At 38.3% G+C, this 12,957-nt stretch overlaps 1 protein-coding gene across 1 annotated transcript; it reads right to left on the reverse strand.

The window, feature by feature from the left end:
- ABHD5 (abhydrolase domain containing 5) lies at positions 1-10,703 on the reverse strand. Its single transcript, XM_009873106.1, has 7 exons — positions 10,681-10,703; positions 10,333-10,418; positions 9,681-10,053; positions 6,591-6,745; positions 3,208-3,319; positions 2,478-2,664; positions 1-184 (listed from the first exon to the last, which is right to left on the reverse strand). The coding sequence occupies exons 1-7, from the start codon at positions 10,701-10,703 to the stop codon at positions 95-97; spliced, it is 1,026 nt and encodes a 341-aa protein (XP_009871408.1). The 3' UTR covers positions 1-94.
- Positions 10,704-12,957: the final 2,254 nt, after the last annotated feature.

The following is a 12,957-nucleotide window of genomic DNA, read 5'->3' on the forward strand; positions in this document are numbered from 1 at the left end:
TGTTCCATTAGCTCCGCATTCTTTAGTGATTTCCTAGAGAGTATTGCTATTAAATGCTATCTACGGTGTGACTCCCCAAAGAACAGCGGACAAGTCAGTCCACAGAACCACAGATGTCTTTCACTTTCTGATTGAAGTCTTCCGGTTGATCAGCATACACGTAGTGACCTGCACCAAGGATAGCCTAGGGGATAAAGGTGAAGAGACAAGTCAAAATCACAGGAATGTAATAAACAAAGAAATAAATATCAGGATATGTGAAGAACTTGACTTTTATGCATCCCCTGTGTGATACATTATCACTTGAAAAGACAATTTCAAAACTGGAACTGACCCCTTTGCACCCAGCCTGTGCTAGTGCAGTTAGCACAACTGCTGCCAGGAGGTAGTATCGTACAGCCTAAAAAGGACTGTAAACATAAGGAAAAACAAAAGCTTCTTTCACTTGTTGGAGGATCTTTGCTACACAGGAAAAGAGGGTAAAGCTGCTGCTTATTCAACAGTTTGTTGAAAAAAACCCAACATTCAAACAGACCCAAGTCACCACAAAACAAACTCAGGAGAACGTGCTTTACATATCAAACTTCTGATTCATCTTCATCCTCTTCATTCTTCACTCAAATAATTCTGCCAGGTTGCTCTTTTATTCTCTAAGTGTTGGCATTAGAGAAAGCATGAAATAATTTGTATTCCCTTGTTATAAAAATATATGGAAGAGACTAAAGAAGGCAATAAACGATAACTCAGAAGCTTAAATTGCTGGTGATTTCCTAGACTTGTGGAAGCAGATTTCAAACCTCCAAATTAATGCCTACGAGTTAAAGCAGGAACAAGTAAAATCCAAACGATTCAATATATGGGTGGAAAACCCCTACATTTGTGACCTGGATTATTTCACGGCAACTATGTAACAAAATTAAGGGCTTAAGTAATCACACACACAGTGGTTATCCTATTCCTATAATTTATCACTTTGCCATAACTGTTACGAAGTCATCACTACAATGTACAGCAAAGGTACTTGACCTATTTTCTTTCCATTTTATAATCAGTCCAAGATTAATCTGTATTTAAATCTACTTTTCCCCTCCTTTCATTAAAACACTCCCTTGTAAGTCTCCAAGTGAAGCTCATTAAAGTATAGACACGTTATTGTCTTAAACACCCCCACAAACTCATAGTAAAAATTAATTAGAAATAAGCACACATAATAGCACCTCAGAATCTCTCTGCATTTTACCAAGGGTGGCACTATCAGTCCGTGTTTCAGCCTCAGTCTCATGAGAACACTTTCCCTCCTACAGTTTTCTGAATGTCACTAAAATTTCTACCACTCCAATTTTCCTCTTAGAATCTTTATTTGGCTTAAAAATGTTTTAATCTGGAATACAAAAAAGTTTTCCACGGTCCCTTCTAAAACCCATTGACCAGACTGGAAAAATCTGCCTGAATGGTATATACTTATCCTAGTTTTATATTTTACACTTCTTAATAGTGACTTTTTGTTACAATCTTCTTCCTTGTTAAGCAGTAAGTGATACTTTTAGTTTGGATGTCAACATTTATGAAATGTATTTGTGCTCTTTAATACATATAACAGTTCAATAACAATGTATTTTCTCTGATTTCCAGCTCTGATTCATCTACACCGAGATTACAAAGTTTTATTTGAATGACATGTCGTAGGATACTACCAACATCACATATTGCACACTTCTGTCCAGACAGATCTAGACATCAGTAAGACACCAGCTGGTGTATTCAAACGTTTTATCACCTCATAGCATTGTAACATAGATGCACATCCAGTTATCACAGCTGACTGATGTGACAATGTGTGAAGAATACTTTTAAATTTGTTTGTTTTTATAGAAATCAACAAAAAATGCAGTGTGCACATTTGCATCAAATTGCAAATACACATACATTTTAAATGATAATGCTGTACCTCTAAACAAGAACGTATTAGCCAGGAAGACAACACTAAGGTTTTTTTCTGTTATTTAAAAGACACTAAGAACCTAAGCACCAGGTGCAAACCACTCTCTTATCAGAGAAACAAAAAATTATACAGACACATTAGAGCAGTTTATGAGACCCTCCTCACTATGTTATACATATATGAAGATACTAGGACTGCTGTGGTTTAAAACACAGACAAAACCCCAGATACTTACTAGTGGCCACAAAAACTACTTGTATTAGCACATTGTAGAGCAGAAGAACGACCTTGCTCAAAGATTTAATTCAGCTTCTTGTGCTAAGTAAGTTTCTTTCTTACTCTGGGACCTCAACTCTTTTGTCTACGTTTTCTCTGATCTAACACTTGTTTACTCTCTCTCTGTTACAGAAATCACAAATTATTACCCTGGGCTGTAAATCAAAGAGTCAGCATTGCCACAATTGGTATGAAAAAACAGATAGAATTTAAACAAATCCACACCATAAACAAACAACTGCTTTAAAAGTCAACTTACTATTGTCTTCACATACGAATTTGGTCTCAGAGACTGGATAGTGCTGCCAGAATTGCCGTCTATACATGAACGTGCTCCATAGACCACAGTGATAGGAATGTCTTGATCCATTTGTGGAATCCGTTGCAGCATCGGCCTTTTTGCCCATCCGTAAGGGATAGTCATGTTCTTGAAAGCTGTTTCACCACTTCAAGCCATTCAAAAGGGTAAAAAAAATTAAATTTCCTTCGGATTTGCCTTTTCTCTAAATCATGCCTTCTGGTAACAGAGTGCAATAGTACGCGAGGCTGGGATTTTTTTACTATTAAGAAATATAAGCTTTCAAGGTTTGCACATAATTTGCAACAGAAAGAGCTCGTACTTGTGCAGTACTGAGTGATAACACTTAAAAAAATAAAATGGCCGATTTTTAAAGTATTTTAAAGAAATTCTTTATAAATGAAGCCACTGTAACAGTTTTTTACTTAAAAATTAGTGCCTAAACTCTCTCGGAATTAACACATAGGTAGTTTAGAAGGAATACAGAATTAGGGCAGCTTTTACATTTATCAGTTTCTGGAATTCAGAAAATGTGCAATGTTATTTTTTTTCTTCAATTAATACAATAAATGCTACCATTTAAAAACAAAAGCATGCACACTGTTGCCCTGCATGGCCATTGGAGGGAGTAGCAGGTAGTCAGTAAATGAAAGACAGTCTTCAAAACGTACACTGGGAACCACATACTCACCTGGGTGACTGTACGTTGCAGTGATAGATATATTCAGCCACAGTGTTATCATCAAACATTGATGCATATTTTCTCTTGAAATCTGGTCTTAAACGCTGAACAAGGCTTAATCCTGTTAAAACAGAAAACACAATTAGAGACAGAATTAGTATAGACAACTTTATCGGATTGCCGAACGCTTTTCATTACAACCTTCCAAACGCGTTCCCTTGAACCTTGTGGCTAAGCTTGATGACTTCTACGCCAACGTTTTCCTTCACTGCTTGTATGTCTCAGAGAAACACGATGGCATTACACTAAACAGAAGGAAACATAAAATTCTACAGGATTTTATGCTGCACCAGAAGAGGGGCAATTCGTTACCTGCCAAATACATACAGGGAATGTTTAAGAAGGGCCACTGCAGCCTCACATGACACCAACACTGACTTTCTCCTTGCTCTGGTAGCACTGGGTGGGCCAAAACATCCCACTTTTGAGAACCGGAAGGCACAGCTGGGCTGTTTTGATTCCTTAGATGCAAGTCTCGTCTCTCCTTTTACATGAGCTAGCTCATCTAGCGAGTGCTTAGCTGAAAGAACAGAAGTCTATGCCGAGGAATAGGTGTAGAGCTCTTGACATAAGACACAAGAACTAGTACAAATTAAGAGAATTAGCCTAGGAAAACTATTGTCCCCATGATCTCTTAACAGCCAAAGTAGAGAGGCGGGTCCCTTCAGGGGCCAGTTCAGGCTTTCTAAAGTTAAGCTGCTATTCTGAATCATTTCTTATAGACGAAGCCTCTCCTCGTTGACCAGCTGGATCTTTGAGCAAGGGCCTCACCAAAGGCTAATCATAATCTAAGAATATTTACTCCTGAAGAGATAGGCTTATAGTTTACCACTTCGGTTTATCAACTGAAAATTCTGTTGTTAAACCATGCAGTGACGACGACGTCACTTCACCCCACCTGTCCCTGGTCAAAGGCCCGGTACCATTACGTAGGCCTTGTCACCATGATCTACACTTTTGTAACCTTCAGACTAGATTATTGCAACACACCCTTATGTATGCTTTAAATCTATTAGGAAAGCTAATACAGTGCACGAGAAAATAAATGACTGTGTCATAAGGGAATTAAGACCTGAAGCAAGGAAGATTTTGCAAACATTCTGCTATTTGCTCTGCTGCTTGTATTTTCTCTGCAAAGAGATAAACTGCTGGATTTCTGTCTATTTCTGTCTGTCTGTTTGGGTTTTTTTCTAAACACAAATGATACAGCTGGCTTGGAATAAGAGTATGTGGAAGAAAGAGACTAATTCTGTGTGTTCTCCTGCCACCAGTATAGAGGCCACAGCATTCCCATTTCCAATAACTAGAGGACTGAAAATTTACAAGTTTTATAACTCACTTTCCATTCTGATAAAAAGTGGGTTCAATCAAACCTGTTCTCCTTCCCTCAGAATTTATGTGGGAGATGAAACAAGGACTTGGAACAAACTTCGGGATGAAATCACACTGTTTTGTTCTCATAACATTTATTGAAGACAGCCTCAATTGCCTGGCTGATGATTTCCACAGTGATTTCCATACACGTTTTCCATACAGAAATGCTAAAAGAAATACTAACATTGAAGACTCCAAGCTCCACAAAAAGGGTGTGGTCACAGTGACATTACTGTTGTCCTGAGGAATTTTTAGGCATTTAGCTCTAGGAAGATCAATTCACAAATTCAATCTAAGCACCAAAACCCCTATGTTGTGAGCCTCCTGGGTGACTGTTGCAGTTAAGTGAAGGGAAACACGCAAATTAGCTAACTGGAAACTGCTGAATGAGAAAGATCTCTCTGGATTCTGCCTCTCTCCCAGCTTTTAGTATCTGCCTGTGAGTCTGGCTAAATATCCATGTGATACCATCGTGACCCCCAAAGAGCCTGTCTCACATTTAGTGCCTAACTCATACCCTTGAACAAGAGCAATCGGGTTCATAATGAGGACGAGGCAGCTACACTTGCCCGGCAGCTGAAGCACATGTGCTTGGTGAAAGAAAACAGGGTTTGGTTTAGCACCTTCCTCACAGCACAGTGTTTAAACTCTAAGAATTCTACTGCACCTGTCAAGAATTGCACTTTAAAACGTGAAGGGAGAAATGGCTGAAAAATTCTGAAAAGCACTGCACTCCAGAGCCACCTGTAAGCAAGGCCAGGTTGGGTGACACCTTTCAAAGAAAGGGTCTGTTTCTGCAGCACAGTTTTGACTGCACTTACTTACTAAGGGAGGTAACTTCAGCTTTGAACTCTTCTGCATGGATTGATTTACTCATGCACTTATTATTGGATAAAAGGCATGAAATCAGTGCTTATCACCCAACAGGTATTTTATTTTTTTTTTAAAAAAATCTGTTTGTACAAAATACGTTGTGTGCCTGAAAATCTAATTTCATCACGCTCCCGACGTGATCAGTATTTTAAAATATATAGAAAGAGGTTTGGGAAACAGATGTGGTTTAAAAGTAAACGAAGCCTAGAAACGTCACTAGTTTACTTTCAGACTAAATATTAAAAACAATGAAGATGTGCGTTAATTGTAACTTTTGAGGGGCCTGAAAGATATCCTTTTCCAAGCTTCTCCAGCAGATACTGCACAGTACAAGAGTAACAGAGAGATAACCTCTTCCACCTCTAGAAAATACATATTATGATTTTAAGATTTGACCATACCCTTCTCCTCACTCTCCACATGAACTAAAACCGCAGTATTTGTGGTCATGCCTCCATAGTCCTAGTATTAGGGTATAAAGAGTTTATCGAATATCTTATCAGTGATGTTGAAGACATGTAGAAATATGAAAGACAAACTGCCACTGTAATACAGGACACTGATGAGGCCCACAAAATTTGTTAGAGTAATATGAAAACAGCCAATGGAAAGAATTCAGTTTAAATTCAATTTCTCTAAAAACAGGGCAAAGAGAAATGAGTTTATGAGAGACTGCCTTCTAATGTTAACCAAATTTGGAAATCCTGTTTGTCCACCAAACTGCAGTTGGAAGGGAAATTAAATGGACTGTAACCAGAGGCAACCAGGAAAAAATCTTTTCACATTCATGCCTCTTTGTCAGGCTTCCCCAACAAATGTCCGTAGAATCTGACTCACTGTAACTGCAGCCTACATTAATACAATTGTCACTTGGTATAAACTGTCATATTAGTATTTCTAACAGAAAGAGCTTGCCCTCTTGTCCTAAAGAGCTTATCTTTCCTCAACCCCTCCCCACTTTCTCCTCCAACTCTTTTCTCTGTGGGTGATATGGGATTGCAACAAAGCCTATCTTAATGGGGTATCTGCCCCATGTTTATGTATAACAAAAACAGAAATGGTATTTAAGAGCAGCTAAAACTCACCAAAGGGTCCTGCTATCCTCAGCCCAGCTAAAGGATTAAATGGACTCAATATAGCTCCTAGTGCTTTGATCCAGATTGGAATTGGTCTTTCTTGTTCAGCATTGTCAGGCCTCTCTGGAAAACCCCATGGCTCCACTAAGATAAGATGTTTGACCCTGTTGGCAAAAAAGTTTCGGAGGTTTAGAGCACATTAGTTTTTATTCGATTTGAGTATGACAGAAATGTACTACCTGTGGACTATGCAACCTGTTTTAGTCACTCCTGTCATGGTGGCTCATCACCTAGTTTCTGATTCATCAACGGTTTTGCTTTTGATTGCTAGTTAGAAAAAGACTGAGTTGCAACTAATCATATGTACAAAAACCAGAAACAGCGAAGCTCAAGTCACAAAGAGAAACTCAGTATTAAAACAGATACCCACTGTAATACATGTATGAGAAAAAGGCCAGTCCTGTTTCTACTTTTAAAAATATTCTAATCTATATGCTCAGTCAATATTATTTGCAGGAGCAACTTAATTTGGTAGAAAATAATTGCATATGTTTTGTTTAAGTAAACTTGCTAAAAGTCTTTCTTTTCCAAGACATCTAAGATCTCTGTTGTGAGATGCAATTTATCTGAAAAATCATCTTATCAAAGTAAAATTAGAATAGAGAGAGGCAGAGCAAAATTAACAGATGTTTTATAAATTTATTGATTTTTAGGTCATGAAAGAAACATCAGAGAGATAATTTATAAAATTATTACTCAAAGGAATCTCAGTACAGAGAGCATAGCAGGAGTCTCCAGCACATGCAACTATCAACCACTTCATGCTGCGAGTCTCTCTCAAGCAAAAAATCTACTTCAATTCGGTACATTGGAATTGTCCATTTCTGTTTAATCCCATCATAACGCCTACACTGTCCTACATACTGCTGACTTCTGAAAAAGTGACTCTTAACTGTAGTTTTGCATATTTAAGGTGATTTTCCATGCAAGCTTCATCATCCTTACTTTCCTCTTCATGACTTCCTCTCTTTCAAAGCCATGAGATCAGATATTTAATACAGCAGAGTTCTTAGTGCCTAAAACGATGTCAGAAGTGATTCTGAAGGCTATTTCTGGACTATAATCAGTTGGGAAACCAAAAATATGTGCTTGAAATGAGGGGCTGTAAAGGATTAAGCTCACAAAGATGTTTCTTGGCTGTCAGCTCACCCGTGAGCACGTTTGCGCAGAGCAACGAACACTGATGGTAAGAGAGGAGTGGGCAGAATTTAACTACACAAATTGAGCAGGAGAAATTAGAGGCAAAGAAATGCATGCAGTGAGGAACCATTCAGGACAGTCACTCATTCTATGCACCAACTATGGCATTAAATATATGAATAAAACCAGAATAAGCTTTTTTTTCTTTTCTTTTTCCCCACATTTCCTTTCTTAATACTTTCATTCCTATTTGGCATTTCTCCTTTTGGTAATCAAGCCTAAAACACGACCCAGGATAACCCAAGGTTGAAAATGAAAATCTTTCCAAAAGTAGTAGTCCAGAAGTTGCAGTATTTGAAAATCATGACTGACCACTGCCCAGGAATATTTTAAATGGATATATTTTTGGATTGGTAACCTCAGTTGTCCCATGATCAACTTCGGTACAATGCAGTAAATTAATGGATCCTCTACGCTTGGAGAAACAGATCGACTTTCCTAACAATATGTGTCTAGAATCCCTTAAGCCTCTAATGCATTGTTAGATAACCTGGCTGCAAGCTGTGCTAAATTTATCACTTGATTGAATGCTGTCTTAATATCCTATCAGTCAATTTGCTAATTTGATAGTATTAGTTTCATTTCAGAGAAACATTAGTAATGTAAGAGCACAAACTACAACATCCCCAAATTAATTAACCTCAACTTTTAAGCACTGGGAGGCATGAAGACGCCAAGTGTCACTTTTGATGGAAGCCAGCAGGGGGCAGAAACAATAGCCTATCCCACAGGAATAGGGCAGCATCATTTAAAGGTACTTGAGAAAATGGGGTAAGGAACTTGTAAGTGATCCCTTAACTAAGGTTAGCTTAAAGGTTTTTTATGCCCAAAATGATAACAGCTTTACATCCTTAAAGGAGAGGATTGCATTGCTTCATTGGAATTCTAGATTCAGACACATGCCTACTTTCTTTCACATGGCATTTCCAGCCATGTGTGCCAGCCATTGTCCACTTGGAGAGGAAGAGACAAAGTGTTTTAGGAAAAAAATGATGTTATGAATTTATTTAAAAATCTCCAAGTAAGAGTCAAAGAAAGGTATATGGTATAAATGGATGTGAATATAAAAGAAAAAGATATGTATTGTTTAATACAGAATACGCCACATGGCATGTGGAAAGCTGAACTTATGTTCAGATTTTCATGGGAGTCCACATGTGTATCTAAACAAAAGCAATGTCCTTTTTCGATACAGAATGACCTTAGTTTGTGGAAGCCTAGCTCACCAGGGGCTCTATAACCAAACTATATCTAAAGAGATAAATTATTAGTTTAAGGAGGAAAAAAAATGGATTAGCTGTTGGCCACAATGCAGTGCAGAAAATGTTGATGAAATACAACTACAGGACTGCTACAGCTGGGCTGGTTTGCAAAGAAGATATATGAACTGACATATAGACAATTTAAATTGGTCACTAAAAAAATTTTTACATCATCACGCTGGCACCAGGCTGACTGCTAGCACATAGGCATAAATTATCGAGGGGAACTATGTTCAGAAGTTTCAATATGGGGAAGTTTGGCAGAGATGGGCCTATTTTCCCTTCACAAACCTATGCATGTTCAGAGACGTCACAAAACATTCACTGACAAATACAATCTTTGCAATTTCATCTTATAACAGGGCAAGGGAGTACTGAACAAAAACAAAGAGGTACACCTGGAAAACAAAGCACACAATTAATATTTTGGGCTTAAAATTCAGTATCAAGTTTCTTTAAATCAGGACAGTCATTTACTTAAAAGATAATTTATAAATAGCCTGATGAAATAAATCTGTGTTAAAATCACTAGTCAAATACAGAAAAGGAATTCCTTCATTCCTTTATTTTCACATACCTTGATGGGTATTTTAATGAGTAAGCAGCAGCCAGGAATCCACCTAGGTTGTGTCCAAGTAAAATCATTTTTTCTAACCCCACTTCCTTTCTCCATTCTTCTATGGATTCCACAAACTGATTTTCTGCTTCCCGAGCATCAGTGTCAAAATGTGGTCTACTGCTACGTCCAAATCCTAAGAGGTCAAAAGCATGAACGGTCCTGTTCTCACAGAGATCTTCAAAATTGAGAGCCCACAGTCCAACACCTCCTCCAAATCCGTGCAGGAGAACAAGAGGAGTTTTATGTGAAAGGTCCGGAGAGAATGTCAGTGTCCATATTTTATTGCCTTTAGATATATACACATATCGTTTATTGTATGTGCTTGCAATACCTGAAGAAAGAGTAGGAAAAAATTATATTGCTAGACATGCCTGATAAAATATGAAGTACATTCTACTATGGAAAGCACTGTTTTAAACAGGAGCTCCCTTCCAAAGGAGAGAGCCTCGAATCAAATATCTAAATAAGGGAACAATGAAAATCTAATTCTAAACCTGTTTATTTCATCATAGTGTAAAAATTATATTTAAAAACTTTTTTTTTTATATTTAATGTAAATTTATAGAAAATCTAGTTACGTCTCTAAATGTCATTAAACACCAAGACTTACATTTTAGCATTTTGTCCTCAGCCTCTTTAAGGTGTAGCAGGGATGTGGGACACCAGGCAGGAAGCCAGCTGAATAACCAGCCTAACCTACAACAGCAATAGAGAATAAAAATTCCTTGAGCAAGGTGGCAATTTTTTTGCACCATTTGATGCTTCAAAGACATTTCATTTGCTGTTTTCCAGAAGGGAACCCACGTAAATCACACGTTGTGCAGGACAGGAGTGCACAGTGGGAAGGAATTCACTTTCTCCCGATTTTATAAAAGTGGTGTCATGATCAGGGGCAGTCTTTAAGCAGCATGCTGGTTCTCCGATGTCTGTTCCTTACCAGCATACTGTCAGAGCAGGCTTCTTCAGAGAACCTGGAGACATCAGCCCTCAGGCCAACCCGACAAGCCTGGCAGGATATATAAAACAATCATTGGGGTTTCCAGCCTCCTCTCAAGTTCCCTTGGAAGCCTGCCTGCACATGCGTTACCTTGCATGAACCGACCGCTTCCAAAAAAGCAATACACTGCGTGCTTGCCAGCCTAACCCGGACTGATTCATATACCAGATAAAGTTAACAAGTGAAAAATAAGCAGGCATATTCTAGCAAAGCAAAAACCTAGGGCCTCCAGTACCAACTTAGAAACAAAAGTCCCAGAGGAAAATGAAACAGCAATTTTAATTCCCCCAAGAGAAGCTGATTTTCCAGTTGTTAGTTACTGCCTTGGTCGTACAAGCCCGACCCCAAGAGCAGGGGCAATGGCTCAGCTGCTGCCTCACCAACAGCGCTTCAAAGGGCACAGCAGTTGGGTGCAGATCTTCCTGGGTGCTAATTTATCCCTTGTTTTCCAGATGGAATCATCTTTTTCCCCTCTTTCACCTGCTTCTGAAGTGGCTCAGACCAACAGTGCAAAGGCCCCTAGTGGAGCACTCCAGACCACTCCTCACAGCGAGGAGAAGGTCACCAAATTCATGATCAACTTCCTTTTTTCCTATGTTGAACTGCTTTGCAGTTAGTTATAGCATTTTCAGACTTGACCACTGCGAGTATTAGTTGCACAACAACTAATGTTAAAAGACCGTAAGGTTAGTAATGTCCAATTTTTCAGAAAGCACACCACACATTGATAACAAGTTACAGATCTGGCTCCCTCAGGCTCTTTATCCAAAGGACCTTCTCTCCATCTTTTTAAAGGGCCAAGCTACTCCAGCTGCACAGATACTTCAGTTTATGAAACAACATGGAAGGATTTCTGGGGATGTACAATGCAATCGCATTTTGTATTATTTACTCATTTGAGAAACGCATTGACGTCTGGCTCTTCTGTAAATAAACCTTCCTAAACCACCAGGCCACGGGAATCGTTATAATGTTGTAATAAGGAACTGGGAGAGGATCGTTGTGTATCCTTCCATGCCACATCCTCATGCAATCTAAGAAATGAAGGATCTCAACATTTTACGGGAATGGGCAGCCAAGTGTTTTGCTTCCACATTCACCTACACACTTATTTAAAAGTAAGATTTTTAAGAGATTAAAGCTGGCACCAGCCAAAAGCAAATCTGAGTTTAACAGTATCACTAATTGTGCTCAATGTCACAAATTATTCTGGTAAATTAGTAAACAACAGCTATGTCACCCCCCTTTTGAGCCAAACTTTCTGCCAGTTATATGCTCAACTAGGAATTTTCATTCATAACTCTCAGGTCAGAAGCACAAAACTCAGACACTATTTCCCCCAAGCCAAGTATGTTTCTTCTTGGCAAAACTACTCAATTAGTAAAGAAATTTTTTAAAAAAATAGAGAAACGTATAGCTGCAACATGTCAACATGAAGGCAGTGCAGAGATATAACCACAACGGAAAAAAAAATAAGTTCACAGTCTCAAAAATTTATTTCACAGTCTTAGGGAGACACCCAGATACTCAGGAAAAACATTTAGAAAATTGTATCAGAATAGGAAATCTGTAACATAGGTGGTCACTCTTTTTTTTGTTAGCTATCAGCACTGTTTATAAATACTGAACTTTTCATTCAGACACATACAGTTTGACAGTCAGCCAAATGAAACACTTAAAATTATGTTTGTAATTCTGTCATTCTGTACTTGCTGAACTAAAAGAGTAAGTGAAGAAGGCTTTCTGTCAAAAAGTGATGACTTTTTAGAAAAAAAATATTTAGTTATCTATATTCAAGACTTAATCCTTTGTTTCTCCCCTGCCTCCTTCTCAGAACTATTAACCACATTGCTATGTTTTCTACACATGGAGAACAATCAACTATTTACTCTGTTTGAATCATTTTTCTGAAAGCTTTGGAAGACTACCATGTGAATGAATCATTTATTTTGTACACCTGTGCTGTACGTCTTCTAAATGTATACAAGCATGTCAGTTGCTTACATGGCCTATAATTTTTATTTCTGTAACATGAAGTTAAAAGAGCTATGTAATGTCAAAAAAGAAGCAATGTGGTGTTTCAGGACAGTGTGTTCACCAGCAATGAAGATAAGATACGAAGGAAAACTAAAGACTGTGAGCTACCAAGTGCCAAAAGAACCAGACCCCACTCTGCTCTCACCACCCACCACTTCCTAGACACTGTTTCCACCCTTCTTTTTACAAAAAGAAAACTCA

Source organism: Apaloderma vittatum, unplaced genomic scaffold (genome assembly GCF_000703405.1).
Source record: "Apaloderma vittatum isolate BGI_N311 unplaced genomic scaffold, ASM70340v1 scaffold20277, whole genome shotgun sequence".
Taxonomy (NCBI): Eukaryota; Metazoa; Chordata; class Aves; order Trogoniformes; family Trogonidae; genus Apaloderma; species Apaloderma vittatum.